Source organism: Gossypium raimondii, chromosome 5, assembly GCF_025698545.1.
Source record: "Gossypium raimondii isolate GPD5lz chromosome 5, ASM2569854v1, whole genome shotgun sequence".
NCBI lineage: Eukaryota > Viridiplantae > Streptophyta > Magnoliopsida > Malvales > Malvaceae > Gossypium > Gossypium raimondii.
In genome coordinates this window covers 33,278,798-33,297,392 of record NC_068569.1, presented here as the reverse complement: position 1 = coordinate 33,297,392, position 18,595 = coordinate 33,278,798, and the positions used below count along the sequence as shown (strand labels likewise).

At 33.6% G+C, this 18,595-nt stretch overlaps 2 protein-coding genes and 1 long non-coding RNA gene across 4 annotated transcripts; 2 read left to right on the top strand and 1 right to left on the bottom strand.

Moving 5' to 3' along the window:
* Positions 1-3,833: 3,833 nt before the first annotated feature.
* On the top strand, positions 3,834-9,440 carry LOC105771406 (transcriptional adapter ADA2a). Of its 2 annotated transcripts, XR_001126492.2 has the most exons (15): positions 3,834-3,949; positions 4,036-4,142; positions 4,239-4,297; positions 4,756-4,943; positions 5,420-5,485; positions 5,625-5,750; positions 5,879-5,954; positions 6,198-6,258; positions 6,356-6,414; positions 6,582-6,686; positions 7,025-7,247; positions 7,936-8,146; positions 8,479-8,766; positions 8,958-9,205; positions 9,294-9,440. XR_001126492.2 is itself a non-coding variant. In XM_012592863.2 (14 exons), the coding sequence occupies exons 2-14, from the start codon at positions 4,090-4,092 to the stop codon at positions 9,147-9,149; spliced, it is 1,707 nt and encodes a 568-aa protein (XP_012448317.1). In that variant the 5' UTR covers positions 3,834-3,949; positions 4,036-4,089; the 3' UTR covers positions 9,150-9,440. The 2 variants fall into 2 exon arrangements, 1 of the variants encoding a protein (XP_012448317.1); XM_012592863.2 differs by having other exon boundaries at positions 8,958-9,440.
* A 478-nt stretch (positions 9,441-9,918) lies between these two features.
* LOC105771407 (protein S-acyltransferase 11) lies at positions 9,919-11,739 on the bottom strand. The gene is made up of 4 exons (XM_012592864.2): positions 11,722-11,739; positions 11,052-11,274; positions 10,680-10,978; positions 9,919-10,581 (listed from the first exon to the last, which is right to left on the bottom strand). The coding sequence occupies exons 1-4, from the start codon at positions 11,737-11,739 to the stop codon at positions 10,099-10,101; spliced, it is 1,023 nt and encodes a 340-aa protein (XP_012448318.1). The 3' UTR covers positions 9,919-10,098.
* A 5,064-nt stretch (positions 11,740-16,803) lies between these two features.
* On the top strand, positions 16,804-17,777 carry LOC128041281 (uncharacterized). Its single transcript, XR_008196020.1, has 2 exons — positions 16,804-17,036; positions 17,362-17,777. It is a non-coding gene; the product is annotated as an uncharacterized LOC128041281 (long non-coding RNA).
* Positions 17,778-18,595: the final 818 nt, after the last annotated feature.

Here is an 18,595-nt window from a genome sequence, read left to right as displayed (position 1 = left end):
TGTTTACTTGTTCGTTTGCATATTATTCACATAATTATTCTCGAATTTTCCATTGCATTCTTACTCTTGTAATGTCATAGCAATTTCCATTATTTATCAGTTACACATAGTGCACACATCATTATTCCTTCAGATTACCACCACATTCTTATCATTATTTTTTTCATAACATTAATCATACTCATTATAATAACTAGACCATTTTATACATAATTGATCCCTGTGGAGACGATCTCACTCATCAGTTTATTACTTGATTCTGCGTGTATACTTGCACAATTTGCATACCATATTCACACGCGATAGCAAGGACAAATGGGCCCTTGTAGAGTTCTAAAGCGGGTAAGCCAAAGGGCTTACAAACCAAAGTTAGTAGGAATACTCAAGGTTAACTCGGTGTTCAATGTGGGCACACCAAAGTCTATTTGTGTAGATCAAGGGGATCCAAACTGAGACAAGTCACAATGTAGGTAAGTAAGAGTGGCGAGCTCTTGCGAATGAGATGTACCAAAAAGGAGAGAAACAGTTTAAGTTAGGAGATTACGAAAGCCAAGGCAAGTATTCTGAGGGGCGACACTATCTTGTAGAGAGGCTAGTCAAGAATCAACTGAGGCATGGAGAGAGTTCTAAAATGATTCCAACTAATTTCATTCTGAGGACACAACAAAGGCGCTGCGAGAATAGGTAGGGGAGAATGTCATGAGCCGCGGATCAAAGCTTATTGACCATTACGCACAGAATGTGTGGAACCAGTGACCATTGCCCCATAGAGTTCAAGTTATTAAATGGGGCTCATTTGACCCACATGAGCTGGCTCAATTCGTGGAACCCATGGAGATGCGTATCTTCTTGAAGCCTTGGTCACCAAGTAAAACACTCCAGTAAAACTAGAGTTACCAGGGTAAATAGTGTAAATCCTAATGGGATAATATTGTATAAAGTTTAAATCCCTTAGGACTTTCCATTTTAGATAGGTTGTAATATTGACCGTAAATGTAACTTAATTTGTACCGTTGGTTTTGAGGGTGATCAACTATAAATAGGGGCCTTCCCCTTCATTTTTAATCACTTCATTCTTTCTAAGCTAAAGAATTTTAAGAGCATTTACTCAAACATCTTGTGTGAATCACTTTTCTTTGGTTTTTTTGTTCTTCGTTTCTCTTTCGATTCGAGTTTGCTTCCGCTATATTTTGGTGCCTTAAAAAAATTATGTGCATACTGTGACTAACTAGTAGAACACCTAGCAGTTTGTGACTACGCATGTAACAACCCGTTTTTCAATGGTGTCAAAAACAGTGGTTTTGGGGCCACTAATCCGACAAGTGAGTCCATAAATATTATTTAATATTTATGAGTCAAATATAGTATTATATTAAACATCGAAAAAATTACTAACCAGAACCTATTATAAAGGACAATACTATTAGGGTTTGTCAACCTAACATTTCAAAACACATTAAATGCTACAGTTACCTCCTCCTTAGCACATGTCTGAATTTATTGCCTGTATGTCAACAATACTATTCCACGAATGTTTCTAGCCTTCAGAGTAATGCATTCATTATTGAATATAATAGAATTTTTATTTCAATATTCATAAAAATATTTATGTTTCACTACTGAAATAAGTCATAAATTTATACCTCATCACCAATAGGAAGTGAATAGTTAGACAACTAATGGGAGTCAAGAGTGACATTCTAAAATATGATAATGATTGAAGCAAGTACAAGCATCTGCACACACCCTGATATTCGCTACTTGATGCCAAGCACATCTCTCGATAAACTGTTGCAAGTATGGTTGCCCCCAACTATAAATATTGGCACTGCTCAAATCTAGAAGACATACAAGGTAGCATAAACTAACTCGGTTACCAGACTTATTAAGCATCAAAATCTTCCCAATAAGACGCAGAATTATGGGCCGAGTTGCGATTTGAACCTCCACTTCTGTTGCAATCTCGAGTAGCATCATCAAATAGTCCAATCAAGTGTGGAAAATGAAATTCCCTTTCCATCTACCCTCTAAGGATAACTCCCAAGCAACTCTTGGCAAACTACAATCATGTTTGATATTGATTTTCCAGTTAGACGTAATCCATCAACTGGAAAACCAAGTTGTAATGCAACATCTTCTAAGGTAATCGCGGACTCACCACACAACAAGTGAAACATATAGATCCTTGGCCTCCATTGCTCCACCAATGCAGCAATGAGATACATATATATTTAGAAGCCCTAAATCAACATCGCGTACCTGAAATTGACTCTATCTAAATATGCTTGAATGCTCAAGTCAATACCATTGAAATGATTGTGATGCAACATGTTGTGTTGTGATCAATTCACTTCCTACGCACAATTTATATCACACATGTTAGTGTACACATTATAAAATTTTTTAAAGAGAAATTCGTAATATTTACCATTTCCAATATTTCATCCGATACATGCAGAAGTTATAACAATATCATTTTCCTAAACCTAACAAATATAAAACACTTCCACACTGTCAAACAAATATAATTTTACTTATAAAATATTACTAATGTCTATTTCATTATAAAATTACAAATATATTATTTATAAAATAAATAATTTTCAATTAATCAAACAAACAAATTACAAGTAAGTAAACAATTAATTGTCACTAATAAAAATATTATTAATATCTAATTCATTATAATAATTAAAATATATTCAAAATATTTCACAAAATTGCTTATTTTCTAAAAAACCTTTAAATTATTGAACTAACAAACAATTTTAATTTTTACACACTCATTCAATCAATTACATTATCAATAAAACATATTTAAAATTCTTATGTACTTACGATTCTTATTATAGTGGTTTCTGGGAGGGTGGTTTTAATTATGTTAATTGGGGTGTTTATTAGGTTTAATGTTGGGGCGTTGGGGGTCATTGGGGGTAAGTGGCCGAGTAGTTGGGGATTGCTGCCGGTATCATGCTGCAGGGACCTGTCTTTTCCATCGCAGGTAAGCAGGCCTTGGAGAGCCCCAAATCCGCACTATTCCCTACAGCGTGATTAATAAGGTCTTATATTGATTCCAACGCCTAAATCGACACAAACCCTTCCGATTTGCGTCTTGGTAAAATCGAAATTTTTATTTACTATTCCGAAAACATATAATTTTGATAAGTAAATATTATTTTGGTAAAAAATTATTAATATATATTATTTTAATAATTTTTCCTTTAATTTTATCTCTAAAATTGTTATTAATTTTGGAGTGATATAAAAAAAATTATACTTAAAAGGTTATTAAATTATTAATAAATTTATATTTTGGTCACTTAATTTTAAAAAAATTACAAAATGGTTATTGAACTATTTGAAAGTTTTTATTTAAGTTAGTGGTTATTAAAAATTTTTTTAAGTTGGGTAGCAAGCTCCAAGTAAAGATTCAACGACTCGTACAGTGGATCAATATACATCGGCAAGTAGGAAAACATACATTAGCTTCAAGTGGATCTAACGGTCAGTGTCGAAGATCAAAGAAAAAAGCTGTTTGAATTTTGATTCGTAGATTGATGACGTTTAAAAATGTTTCATAAAAAAAATTGAACTATAGAAGAGAATGGAAATGATAACTTTTGATTGATGCAGACAGTGTGAACAGAGAATGCCATACAACAATGATTTAACAAGTTAGTGACTTAGATGAAAACTTTCGAATAATTTAATAATTATTTTATAACTTTTTGAAGTTGAGTTATCAAAATATAAATTTACTAATAGTTTAGTGAATTTGGATAAAATTTACCCTATAATGAGCGGGTCGGATCCAGATCTAATGAAATAGGGTTATGTTGTGGATCGTAATCAAACCATAAACAAGTACAAGTTGTGGGTTCGGGTCAAAAAGTCCGAGTTTCTCCAACTTTCTCGCCTCGCACTTGCTTCCTCGTGTTGCTCATCTTCAGTAAGCAGTTACCGTTACGTTCAGTACCCTTTTTCTTAAAATCTAGAAACCCTAATTTGTAATAACTGTCTCTTTATCTATTTTAGGGTAATTAGGGTTTAGGGTGGCTACTATTTGGGTGAATTAGGTGAACTGAAGGCATGGGTCGATCGAGGACAGTCTCTCGTCCAACTGAAGAGGATCTCAATCAAAGGTCTTCCCTTTTTTATGTTCTTAATTCCATTTATTTTCTCAGCTGTTCCGTTCAAAGATCTTGTTTTTAGTTTAAAATTCGCCCTTTCTTCTGTAGATCCAAAAGGAAAAAGACTGCGTCTGGTAGTGTCGACAATGTAGAGCTTCCATCAGCAGGTATGACGAAATTTAGGGTTCCCTTTGATTGGTACTTTTATTATTTAATCTTTCTAAAGCTTGTTAGTTGCAAAAGGGATAATAGTACAATTTTAATAATAAAATGTATGATTTTGCTTTGATTGATAATAAAATGCACGATTTTACTTTTATATAGAATGATTGCATTTCCAGCTAGGGTTTTATTTTAACTATTAGCTCCTATTTTTATCACAAGTAGTTTTACTTTTACTTGGTTAGAAACTTAAGTTTATTTGGAAAAAGAAATAAAAAGAAATCGAGTAGAAGTATCAAATCGAACTGAACCCTAATAAGATGTAACTGGTTTAGCAATTCTTTTAAGTTTTGAAGTCTTACTTCCTTTTTTTTTTTTTCCTTAAATTGATGACCTTTATGGATGATATTGCATTTATTGGTTAATATTGTTCATCTCCATTGATTCCATTTCTTTCAATAAGGTCTTGGGCAAGTACCGAGTGAAGCAAAAGGGCCAGCATTGTATCATTGTAATTACTGTAACAAGGATCTTTCTGGAATGGTTCGGATTAAGTGTGCAGTTTGTCCAGATTTTGATCTTTGTGTCGAATGCTTTTCTGTTGGAGCTGAAATTACTCCTCACAAGTGCAATCATCCATACAGGGTTATGGTTAGTCACCTTCTTTCTAGTTACAATTTCCTTTGTCATTTTAGCAATTCAAGGTTATAGCATGATCGCTGATGGTTAGCCAAAGTAAAGTATACTAGAGCTTTTGAAAAAAGTCTAAGGAACATGGTTACATAGGTCTTAAGTGAGTTAAGAATAGATTTGTTTTCTGTTAAATACCAGTGGTATTTTTTGCTGAACCATATGTTTCATGCGTTTTATTAAAACTGGATCCCACAACCTCTCTCTGTTCTATGCTAGAAAATCTTATTCACCTCTCCTGGAACCTCACTTTGGTGGGACATAACTTGGTGATTACCATCTGTGAATTTGTTTACTAACTGGGTCATCAATTGTTGTCATTCTTTTCATCATCTACACCAGTGCCGTCAGTAATTCTCATAATAAATGACTCCAAACATAGTTTTTCCCCATTTTGCTATTGGTTGGAGTATGCATTTTAATGTTCTTCCATGCAGGACAATTTGTCTTTCCCACTTATTTGTCCAGACTGGAATGCGGATGAGGAGATATTGCTTCTTGAGGTATTCCTATGTACTATCTTGCACTTTTAGGGGTATTTGATTTTTTATTGTTGATTGATAGCATATCTGGCAACTTCTGCTTATCCTCTTTTGTATTCCATTGGATTTGATGGTTAGAGGATGCATGCCTTATTTTCAGGCTATTGAAATGTATGGATTTGGGAATTGGGCTGAAGTTGCAGAACATGTTGGAACCAAGAGCAAATCACAATGTATTGATCACTATAATGCTATATACATGAACTCTCCTTGTTTTCCTCTCCCAGTAAGACTTGTGTTATAATCTTGGATTTGAAGACATTACCTACATAAGCACTTGCTAATGCAGAAGCACGTGAAATAAGCATACAATTTTCTAGTAATAATGATTATATTCCATGGTTATTTTCTCAGGACTTGTCTCATGTTATGGGAAAGAGCAGGGAAGAGCTCCTTGCTATGGCCAAAGGGAATGGTCTAGTCAAAAAAGGTTAGACTAAACCCTTTCGAGTAAATCCCGGTTGCTAAATTGTTGCTATCGAGATGACTTTTTCTGGCTGTTTTCCTTCCCAAAGTGATTTTTGTTTGACTGGATCACTTTCTTTTTCTTCTGGGAACAAGGGTGATCTGCAAATTGTCAATATTCTTGTTTGTCGATTGGTTTATCAGAGTCCTATTTTTGCATGTGCTTTAATGAAATGAAGTTGCTAAGACTAAGTGGTTATTTATGCAGAGTTCACCACACATGGTGAGCTTACCCTGAAACAAGAGTCTCCTGCTGGTGCAAAAGTCAAGTAAATGTCTTCCCTGTAGAATCTTTTCTGTTTTCTATTTTTTCCTGCTTTTATTTAGTTTTTTATATTTATATGTTAATCTTCTATAATTGATCAGATATGAGACACCAAGAAAGGAAGATCCAGCTCATCAATCCTCATCTAGCTTAACTGGAGGTATGACATCAGCTATTTTGAGACATCTTTATTGAAAGTGGATTGCCCTTTTGGTTTTCTTAAAGGCATGATTTTGTGGCAATATTAAACAGAACACATTCTCTTTTCTGCTTAAAAACAAATATATATTATATCATATAAATGCAATGGATTCTCTTTGATGTCAGAAATAGGGTCCCATATTGATTCAAGGAGTGGTGGTAACACATTCCTAGGTACTGGTAAAAAGACCTCCAACATGGCCCAGATTAAAGATGGCATTAAAGTAGAAGGTATGCTCTCTCATTTTGTTGCACATCATGACTGTTGCTTGTGACTTTACGTTCTGCATGAAGTCATTGACTATTGCCTGCATGGAAATGCCAATCTACCTAATGATGGTAGTCAGTCTGTAACTGTTGCAAAAGGTGGCTTATTCTGAAATGCTAATTAATTATTTTTCTATCTGTAAAGTGAGTTAGAGTTTGTTGAGTTAAGCAACTTCTTCTTTTCCTTTTCTTTTGTTATTATTTTTAATTTTGGTGATTAATATGATGTAAGTTGTTGGTCATGTTCTGTGGATTTGTTATGCAAATACTCTAACACCGTTTTTCTTAAACCTTTTTCTTAGAACCTCAAGCAGACAGGAGCATTGGTGAGAAAAAGCCTAGGGTTTTCACTGAGGAGGAACCGTCTATGACTGAGCTGAGTGGCTATAATTTCAAGAGGCAGGAATTTGAGATTGAATATGATAATGATGCGGAGCAATTATTGGCAGATATGGAATTTAAGGATACTGACACCAAGGCTGAGCGTGAATTGAAGTTGCGTGTATTACATATCTACTCAAAAAGGTATTTATCTACAACAATGTGTATGCATGTTGTCTATATTCTTGACATGGAAAAGGTTGGTGATCATCAGCATTTTTCAATAAAAGGGTCTGAGAGGGAAGTATAGGAAGTGGCAGTTCTTGAAGAAAAAGATAACTGTGTTCTTGATCAATTATAATATACTTTCTGATCTTTCTTACATATATACAATCTCGATACGTAGAATGAAGGAATTTCCTAAACACCTAATCTTGGTTGGAAAACTAATTGAAGCTCCTCTTAGGTGTTAAGAACAAAACTTTGTGTATGAGTTTTCAACTTCATCACCATCAAATATTAGGATAGAACTTTCCTATAATGTCATGACAATTTGGACTTGATTTCAGAATCTGTCTCTACATTAGATCTTGAGTGCTGTTGGAGATTTTTAGTGCATTCAAGCTGAGTGATTTGTGCTTGTGTTCTTTCATTTAGACAGCTCTATGTATATCATTAGAGCTGTATGTCTTATGTGTCTGCTTTTATATTGTCAATTGGCTTTACTAGTAGTTTTAACTTAGTTATAACTGATTGGAAAGATGAAACAGTCTTGTAGCATACCATAGTCTGGCATTCAATACTGTGCCACATACTACAACTTATGTTGAATCCTCTATTGTTATGTTTGTATCAAATTTGAGAGATTTATGGTATGGTGTTTTATCAACAGGCTTGATGAGAGGAAGCGTAGGAAGGACTTTATTTTGGAAAGAAATTTACTTTACCCTGATCCATTCGAGAGAAACCTCTCACCTGAGGAGAAGGAGATATATCAGCGTTACAAGGTGTTTATGCGCTTCCACTCGAAAGAAGAGCATCGGGAGTTGCTTAAGAGTGTCATAGAGGAACATCGGATTGTCAAAAGAATACAAGAACTTCAGGTTAAATGCTTGCTTTGTGCTGACTTTGTATGCTTATCTGCTGCTTTCATGGACTTTGTAGGTTTCCACAATGAAAATTAGTTTTCAAATGAGATTGAAGTTTGATTACATTTTTTTCCTGTTCTGGGAGCGCTGAAGCCGAATATTAGGAACTAGAAATCTATGCACCTTTTGACTTGGTTTTGGCTTTCATCTTTTAATCATATAGTTGTATTTCTTCATTTCAAATGGTTCAATTCCACAGTGATTGCTATCCCTTGGGGCTGAACCTCCAAATACAACTATTTAAGCATCAAAATTTTGGAACATTATTCAGGTGAATTTATCTGCAGGAAGCTCGAGCTGCTGGTTGCCGAACCGCTGCTGAAGCCAATAAATTTATTGAACAGAAGAGGAAAAAGGAAGCTGAAGAAAATGCCCAGAGACTGAAGGAAAGTGTACAAGCTGGTCCTAGTGGTAAAGTGTTATTGCATGGCAGTCCGAGGGGTATTGTGAGGGGTTCCCCTGGTTTACAACCTTTTAGTAAAGAATCTTCAACTGTCTTAGGACAAACTACATTAAGCACTTTGGATGATTGGGATATCACTGGATTCATAGGAGCCGATTTATTGTCTGATTCTGTAAGGATACCCTCCCTACACTGTTGTACATCGCATTGACATACGGTTATCTTTTGCAACCCCAAGTTTAAGTAATTAACTGTCAAACTTTGGGGATACAGGTGAAACATGAAGTAGCATAGAGTTTTATTGGAAACTATTTGTGTATATTATTTCGGATTTTGGTTCTCTTATAATGTGCTTGTGTGCAGGAGAAACAGCTTTGCAGTGAGATCAGAATACTGCCTTCACATTATCTCTCAATGTTGCAAACCTTATCAATGGAGATTATGAAGGGAAATATTAGCAAGAAATCTGATGCTCACAACCTGTTCAAAGTTGAACCGAGCAAGGTGGATAGGGTGTATGATATGTTGGTAAAAAAGGGGATTGTTCAAGTTTGAACAAAATTCAGCGCCTCCAATTTTGTAGATTGAAATTGTATAGATCTATGTGATAGGTAGAAGCACAAATAGTGTTGCTCATTTATTATACAATTTATCATAAGCAACCACATTTACATGCTTCTCTCTTGCCATGTTTTACAGGGAAAATTACAAGAGAGCGAATTTCCACGTCTGTTTTCCTCCCAAGAAAAGATTTATATTGCTTCTGTATTGGGGTTCGAGTGCGTATTACAGTATATTTAATGTTTTTATATTTTACTTTATAGGAAAAAGTCTAATTTTCTTTTACTACATTTAAATTTAAAAGTTAATTTTAATATTATATTAATTAACTTATTATTGTTAAATAATAAATTAAAATATGAAAATATTTTTATTAAAATTATTTTGAATTAGAAAATTCAATAAAAATTTAACTTCAGTGGCAAATTTTGGTAAAAATAAAAGTAAAATAACAAAATTTAATGTAGAGTTAAAGTATAGTGGTAAATTTATCTCTAATTTACAAAGATAATGAGAAATATCAATTGAAGTGATGTATAATGTCAGTTTTCAATTCACTTGAAAGTGTAGTGACAAATTTGCATATTAACCTAATTCAAAGTCAGATTTAAGAACATTTAATGCAATTATTATTTAAAAACAATTTGGGAGGAAATTGAATTTGATCTCCATGGATATCAGCATTAATATTATTATTATTACGGCAGAAGGTGAAGAAATTCAGGGTAAAAATGCTTTTTTTTTTCCCTTTTTCTCGAGAAAACAGATTCTTAGGAAAATACATGGGAGAATACGATGGAATCAAACCTTGCTCTGCATCTCCCGTAACAAAAATTGGCGACTGAAATTCCATTGTTCAAAACTCCCAAATTACCTGCTATATTACAATTTTTAATGAAATTTAAAAAAGAAATAACACCACACCCAGAAACAACAAATATGTTCACGTCTTGTGTCTCTTTCGCGAATTCCGCAGAGTGGGCAAGAATCTCAACTTCGAATACCGACACCCGAAGAAGCGCAATAGATTCTGGCAATCTTTTTCTTTCACATGATCCCCTTCCCGTGAACTCAAATGGCTGAGGTATGTTCGCCCTTCGTATATGTAACACAGTTGCTGCCATAGCAGTACGCTTAAACTTATCTCCACCGATATGCTGGCAATGAAAAGATAAATTAAAACCAACCCTCTTACCGGCAGTTCCATTGCTGAGCTTAACAATGCCACAAAACCTTCCCTGCTTGCCAACATCATCAGACCCGTGCTGAAAATGGTCGAGTGTTCTGGCGGTTTGTACCTCAATGGCGGCCATATAAGGAAACTCGTATATGCACACATCACTGTTACGTAAATTGTGCTGAATATAGCTGAAATTAGAAAAGCTATGAAGTGCCGATGATTCGCTGCGCCTACACAGTTCCCTATCTGTGTCATCGTCATCATCACAAATCAATTAGTTCGATTGTCTCTGCTAATACATCATTCCACTAAGCTTAAACACTAAAATAAGGTTAATTACTTACAAAAGGACAGTGATGATCCATATCCAATATACACATTCCACAGGAACGGCAGTGATGTGCTCTCGGAGATTTGGGCTTGGAACAGTAATGGCAGAAGGTATAGTTTTCAAGCTCACCTTTCCCCACAACCGTATAGCTTCCCCACAATATCATCGGAGGTGCGCCGGCGCATTGGAATGCCGATAGACCGAAGGTGGAAATAGTCGTCAATGCCAAGATTGTCGTTATGACAGAATGAACAATCCCGCTGGTATAACTTACCAAGAAAATAATGGGAAACGCTGCCCATACCCCGCCACCTAGGGTTTCATGTCGAAACATAAAACTTAATGTAATAGTGAGTGTGGAGTATGGATATGTGAAGCAACTTACATATGACAAAGAGCATGAAACTGAAAAGAAAAGAGACAAAGCAACGATCACGCAAGCGCCTCCAGAGAAGACATTGGTTTTGGGTTTTATTTAGGTTATGATTTGTAATGGCTCCACACCATCCGCACTTGAAAGCCGGTCCGAGTGTTGGAAGGAGGAGCCCCAATCCACATCCCCAGCACGTTGTTCCTTTCTCCTCCGTCACTGCTGTTACAAGATGTTGCTACAATTTCAAACAGTTCAACCCATTAACATATACAAATGAAATTTCAACTTTCAACACAAATTTTTATGATCCATTTTACAACACAAAAAATTCTTGATTTATATAAGCCAAATCGGATGAATGTATCAAAATAGATGAAAAACATATCATGATTCTAACCTGATTATGTAATTTCTAGAAATAAAACAGATTCCTCAGTTTCTGCTTTTGTGAAATGTATATAACACACAATTAGGAATGTGTAATCCCAAAACAAAATCCCTGCCAGCTAAAATAAATCATAGTAGCTTAGCTTCTTTTTTATTAATGATTATATTATTTTTAACCTCATCAAATTCAAACCTAAATTAATAAGAATAAAAAAACAAACAAATAAATAAATACGATGAAAGGAAGACGAATGAGAAATAAAATAAAAAATGAAAAAGAAAGAATAAAACTCACCTTGCCCGATTCAGCCATCTTCTTCGGGCTTAATAATAATAATAATAATAATAATAATAATAATAATAATTATTATTATTATTATTATTATTATTATTATTATTATTAGACTCAATTTTAGCCGTGGGTATCCTTCATCTTACATTGAAACCTGAAATTTGAACCAGGAAAAATCGAAATTTTCGAAAAGGAAAATATTAGATTTGAATTTAGAATTCGAAGATTACAAAAAAAAAAAAAAAAACTAATAATTATTAAATTTTTATTTTCTAGTTTCAAGATCGGGTTTCTTTAGCCTTGGGCTTCACCCATATTATTTAGCATTGGCTCTTAAGCAACCAAATTTAATGTGTGTGTTTTCAGTGAAAATACAATATTAGAAATTTTGCTTGAGCGAAAATCACAAATTTAAAATATAATATGTGTATTTAAAATAATATATAATAAAAATAATGAAATATATAATTTTAAGTTATTTAATCATAATAACATATGAAATATGTACAATATTAAATATATAATTGATGAAACTAATAAAATGTACATAATAAAATAAAGTTTTACTTGAGTGTGTTAAAGTGTAAAGGACCTTAGCTGTTGAATTAGTTGTTAATCTGTTGCATTCAGGTGGTTATACTATTAGTAGAGTTGTTAGCAATAGCTAACTCATCTAATGTTTATAAATAGTTGTACAGATACTGAGTAAAGCAATAACAAGATTTCTCAATTTTCTCAGTTTATCTTTCTGTTTACCTCTATATTCTTGAGTGTTTATCATGGTATCAATCGCCTAATTCTTGGAGACCTGTCATCTTCCTGGCAAAGATCCCAAGTATGATCATCTACGAGTTTTTGGCTGCTGTTGTTTTCCGTATTTACGGCCGTTTTAGTCTCATAAGCTGGATTTTTTATCTCAGCCTTGCACGTTCTTGGGGTATAGTTCACAACATAAAGGGTATCAGCGTCTTACCCCTGATGGAAAAGTTATTCTATCTCGTCATGTTGTGTTTGATGAAAGTCGATTTTCTGAAGCTGTTGCAGAATCCTCGTTCAGGTCATATAACTCTACTTATGTGCCCGTTGTAAACAATTGGGTTGTTGTTTCATCACAGAAAAAGTTAGGCTTGTCGTCTGTTTTGGCTACATCTACAACTCCACCTGTTTCAGTTCCTTCTTCAGATAGTCCAAGGTCTTTGCCTCTGAGCACTGCTTCATCAACTTCAGTTACTTCTTTAGACAGTTCAGGACCTTTTCTCCGAGTCCTGTTCTTCAGCCATCTAATGTTTCTTCTATCTCTCCACCTGCTTCTTCTGCTATTTCGTCTGATTCTCTGCATCCGAGCAACTTGCATTCTATGGTTACTCGTTCCAAAGCTAGGATTTTCAAACCTAAAATTTTTTCTATTGAAGCTTCTAATTATGAGCTTCATGATATTGATGAAGCATTTGCCAGTATGGAATGACGTCAAGCTGCTCAAGCTGAATATGATGCTCTTCTTCAAAATTCTACTTGGGAACTCATTTCTTTGCCACCTGGTAGGAAGGTTATTGGTTGTAAGTGGATATTCAAAATTAAGAAAAATCCTGATGGGACTATTCCCGTCGAAAGGCCCGGTTAGTAGCAAAAGGTTGTTCTCAGGTTCCTAGATGTGGTTTTAAGGAGACGTTTAGCCCTATCGTCAAACTTGCGACTATTCGGGTCATACTGGCTCTAGCTGTCTCTAAAGGCTGGCGACTTCATCAAGTTGATATTAATAATGCATTTTTAAATGGAGATCTCACTGATGAGGTGTTTATGCGACAGCCTCCAGGATATGTTCAATATGGTCCTAATGGTGAACGGTTAGTGTGTCGCTTAACTAAAGCTTTATACGGTCTTCGTCAAGCTCCTCGTGCCTGGTTTGATAAATTGAAAGGTTTTCTTCTTTCGGTTGGCTTTGTCTTGTCTAAATCTGATGCTTCTTTGTTTGTCCGTGCTATATCTACTTCCATTTTGTATGTATCGGTTTATATGGATGATATTATTGTTACTGGAAGTGTGTCCAATGCTACTGATGATTTTGTTCAACAATTACATAGTGAATTTTTGCTGAAAGACATGGGTGATCTCCACTATTTTCTTGGAGTCGAAGTTACACGATCTTCCAATGGCAGTCTTCATTTATGTCAACGCAAGTACATTCGGGAGATTCTTACAAAAAGTGGCTTAGCTAATGGAAAAAAGTGTTCACACACCTATGGCCAGTTCTTCGATTTTATGAAAGGACGAGGGAGATCGTCTGAGTGATCCTACTAAATACAGGAGTCTTGCTGGGGCTTTACAGTATATAGTTCTGACTCGGCCTGATATTGCCTATGCTATAAAACTGAGTGTGTCAGTTTATGCATGCTCCGACTACCTTGCATATGGTTGCGTTAAAACGAATTTTGCGTTATCTACATGGCACTATTGATTTTGGAATAGTTTTTCGTCCTTCTGATTGGTTGTCTTTAGTGGGTTATGCCGATGCCAACTGGGGGTTAGATTTTGACAATCGATGGTCAACAACAGGGTATTGTGTGTATTTTAGATGTACGCCTGTCTCATTGTCCTCAAAGAAACAAAAAAAAGTGTCCCGGTCTACGGCTGAGGCTGAACATCGAAGCCTTGTCGCTGCTACCAGTGATGTCACTTGGTTAGTCTCGTTATTACAAGAACTACAGTTAAGGTCTATTGATCTACCTGCCATTTGGTGTGACAATTCTAGTGCAGTTGCTGTTGCAACCAATCCTGTTCTTCACTCCAAGTTCAAACATGTGGAACTCGATCTCTTCTTTGTTCGTGAAAAAGTTGCAAATGGGTCACTTATAGTTGGCGAAGTTTCGGCTTGTGATCAGGTGGCTGACATTTTCACCAAACCACTGTTTGCTTTGTCTTTTGTGCGCTTTAGAAATTGTCTTCAAGTCTTACTGATAGAGAAGTTGGGAGAATGTTAAGAGTGTAAAGGACCTTAGCTGTTGAATTAGTTGTTAATTTGTTACATTCAGGTGGTTATACTGTTAGTAGAGTTGTTAGCAATAGCTAACTCATCTAATGTTTATAAATAGTTGTACAGATACTCAGTAAAGCAATAACAAGATTTCTCAATTTTCTCAGTGTATCTTTCTGTTTACCTATATATTCTTGAGTGTTTATCAGAGTGGTAAATTAAAGATTTTACCAATGTAATTGGTTCAAGTTTAAATCCTATCATGTGCATATTTTTATTTGTTTTAAATAAAAAATTAAAGTACCCTCAAATGATATAATTTATTTTAATTATGAAAAAATATTTTCATATTTTTCTAACCGAATTAGTGATCCGGTCAAAAACGACACTAATTCAGAACTTAAATAATGATATAGATAATGTAATAATAAGAACATAATATTAGCTGATGTTGTAATCATAACCTCTGAATTTTTAATGATATGACTTGCTCGATACAGTATTCCATTCAATTTATTTTTGTTGAACTCTATTGATGCACAAATGTGGATTTGGTGGGTTCACTGAGTCGTATAAGTGGATGGAGGTCGGGAAAATCTCGAAGAAAGGGGGTTTATATAGCGTAAGTTTGGTTCAATGTAATGAATCACCCCAAATTTAATGAGCCTGTATCAAAACAAACGTTTGGTATGGTGTAATTGTTTATTGCAGGTCCTGTTGTCTCTTTATTCCATTAATCATCTAATAGGGGTTTAAACTTGAAATTAGATTTAATCATTGGTCGAGTCGAGTTTGATGTAAAATTTTAGGCCTATTTTTTAGGTTCGAGTCTAACTTGAAAAATAGGCATAAAATTTTACTCAAGTCTGCCCAGATAAAAAGATACTAAACTCGAGCTCGTCCTAACCCGTTAATATTAAATTTTTTTATATAAAAAAAATTAAAAAAATATAATATATCAAATACACTAAAAATATTAAAATAAATGTTTCCAACAAATTGTAAATACATTTTTAAAAAAGTTGTACAATATAAAAAAAATAACAACAAAATAGTAGCAATATATTAATAAAATGTCAGCAAAACAATAACAAAACAACAGTAGAAAAAAAAAATTTAGCCAAATTTCGGCCGGGACGAGCTAAACAATTCTTACCCGAGGCCTAACCTATTTGGAAAACGGATCTTATTCTATTTGGAAAACGGATCTTATTTTTTGTTCAATCTCATTTTTTGAACCTATATTTTTACTTAAACCGTTTAACTTTTCAGACAAACATTCGTACCTAAACAAGCGATCCATCCCATGATCACATCTAGTTGGAACCACTCTTCGGTTAGCTCATTCAGAGCAAAGTTTTACTTTCCATTTATTCATCATGTCTTGTTGTATTTTCCTATTCTCTTTTACACTTTGTTCTAATTTTCCCATTTCCTTTCATGTCTCCTCTTGAGAAAGGATTGTATGAAATTACGATATCATGTCATTTGTATCCCTTTCTAATAATTTAATGTTATTTTAGTATTTTCATCCTAAATTTCAGCACATTATGTTGGATTTAATTTTTTTTTCAAGATAAAAATGCTAAAATTTAGGATGAAAATGCTGAAATGGCATTAAATTATTGGAAAGAGATAGAAATGACATGGTACTCCAATTTCATATAATACTTTCTCCTCTTCCCTATCTGAGTTTGGGGGTGTTCAAATGGTTAATCGAACTAAATTAGTATTAATCAATTAATCGAATATTTTAATCATTTAATCATTAACCGAATCGAAATTTTTCTAAAAATAAAATTGAACAAGAATTTATATATTTTTGTTTGTTTCTGTTAAAATAAGTATAAAACATATCAAAAATAAATTGATAATATTTATTTGACCGAATTATTCAATTAAGCAAATTAAAATTACATATAATTTATATTATTAATTATTAAGTTCAGTTAATTACTTGATTGATAATTGAGCTTCAAAAAAATCATTAAGCAGCTTTCGATCGAATTAGATTGGTTAATAGACCGATTAACCAAATTAAATTGATTCAATCGATTAATTTAATTTTAACCGAAATTTGAATATCTCTTAGTTCCTTTGGTTTTTATGTCTTTTTATGCCCTGAATCCATTGTTGAGATATAATCTGCACTTTCAACTACAACCTTCGCATTCATTCCCTTCTCTATTTCCGAAGCCCTAAACACCAAATTCCCTTTCTTTCCTTAATGCATACACACTCATCGTTCTCACTGGCTCACCTTGAATAAGTATGCTTTTCTTTCTATTGCACCCAAAAAGAAAATGCGAGAAGAAGAAGAAAAAACAAAAGAGAACCCTTCCGACAAGTATGTCCTTCTTTCTATATTTCTTGCAGTATTCATTTTTTTTTATATATTTTGTTTAATTCGCTGCTCTCTCTAATTTTTATATCCAGTTAATTATATAGTTCCGGGGAGATTTGTTTATCATCTCTATTTTAACTTAAGATATATTGCTGTTCTTTAGTTTTCGTGTTCTTGGTTAACAGAAGAATTGGTAATGGTCAAGTTTTCAAAGGAAAATACCTTTTTCTCATGGGATTGGTTAACTTTCTGCCCTAACAAATGAATAATTGATTATGAATTGAATTTCTTATCTTAATTCTATTTGTTATTCGGTGTAAATTTGCAGGTTATTTGTAAGAAATACTAGTGGGAAGTCAAAATGCAGGCTTGCAATGGAGCTGCAATGATGGGTTCTCTACAACAGCTTATATGGGTCAAAGGGAATACAATTTTTCCTTTAAAGAGTACAATATTAAGCCTAACTTGTTAGAAAATATGACATCACATATTATTATTTATTATTATGATAGGTTAGCCTAAATTAAAAGTGATGTAATTTAGTTAAGGTTTATTGGGCTTTAATTATTAAATAAAGTATGAGTCAAATATGTGTATATACCTAGTAGCTAATTTCAAATTAATGATGGATTGATTAGGAATTAGGGTTAATGTGTCAAAGTTATATCCTAAATTACACACAATGTAACTTTTCTAATATCTCATTATGTGCTAATTTTGAATATCAAATCATTGACAATTTTTAGGAACTCATGGATTTAGGTACGCTTTTGCATCTAGTTCTGTTATCGTTTTATTCTTGATTATTTGGCATAATAGATCCTGATCTATGGTTCATTAAGTTTTATGTCATATCTTGATTTATGATTCTAACAAGTGACATTTGAGCCTCGTCATGTTAAATTATTGAGAATATATTGATGAATTTGATATTTTGATTTGGTATTCTAATTAAAGTATATGTTGAATTTTTTAAATTTATTTTTAAGTTTTTGGGTTTTGATTTTTATGAATTTGAAAATCAAAGGCGCAATAGATTCGACTTCTTCTGTTCTTTTTTGTTTTTGTTCCCTTTGCTGTTAATCTATTCTCAATTTAGGGTTTCATATGTTTCTTTTCATGTTGCAAATCTAACCTTTGTTCCCTGGTAGAGAAACAAGATAGGTGAACAGAAAGGGAAATCCTTCTTGTGTTGATAACTGATATCCTCTGGGTTTTGTTTTTTGTTTTTTTTTTTTTGAAAATTCAATTTTCTAATGCATTGGTGAACTAAAATTTCATTGATTCCCAGTGTTAATGTCAATGTTTATTGTTTAATTGGTCTTTTCAGTATGTAATTGCTAATTGCTTGCGTAATATCTGGAAATTAGCATAATTGGGTTGCACTTTCATGATTGAATTTTCATTATTTATTTATTTATCTATTATCATTTTTATTTTATTTCTTGCCATGCGGGATTATTGGTAATCATGGATTTAGAAGCTAGAGAATATTGAAAAACTACTGGTTGTCTCTTTTGCCAGTACTGTGAGAACAGAAGAAGATTTTATATTTATTAATT

Excerpts from the sequence above, each read along its gene's own strand:
- LOC105771406 (XM_012592863.2), top strand. The coding sequence starts at position 4,090 with ATGGGTCGATCGAGGACAGTCTCTCGTCCAACTGAAGAGGATCTCAAT. Across the intron at positions 7,248-7,935 it reads TTACATATCTACTCAAAAAG|GCTTGATGAGAGGAAGCGTA; the intron begins GTATTTATCTAC and ends TTTTATCAACAG. Across the intron at positions 8,767-8,957 it reads CCGATTTATTGTCTGATTCT|GAGAAACAGCTTTGCAGTGA; the intron begins GTAAGGATACCC and ends GCTTGTGTGCAG.
- LOC105771407 (XM_012592864.2), bottom strand. Across the intron at positions 10,979-11,051 it reads TTTCATGCTCTTTGTCATAT|GTGGCGGGGTATGGGCAGCG; the intron begins GTAAGTTGCTTC and ends ATGAAACCCTAG. Across the intron at positions 10,582-10,679 it reads TGGATCATCACTGTCCTTTT|ATAGGGAACTGTGTAGGCGC; the intron begins GTAAGTAATTAA and ends ACGATGACACAG.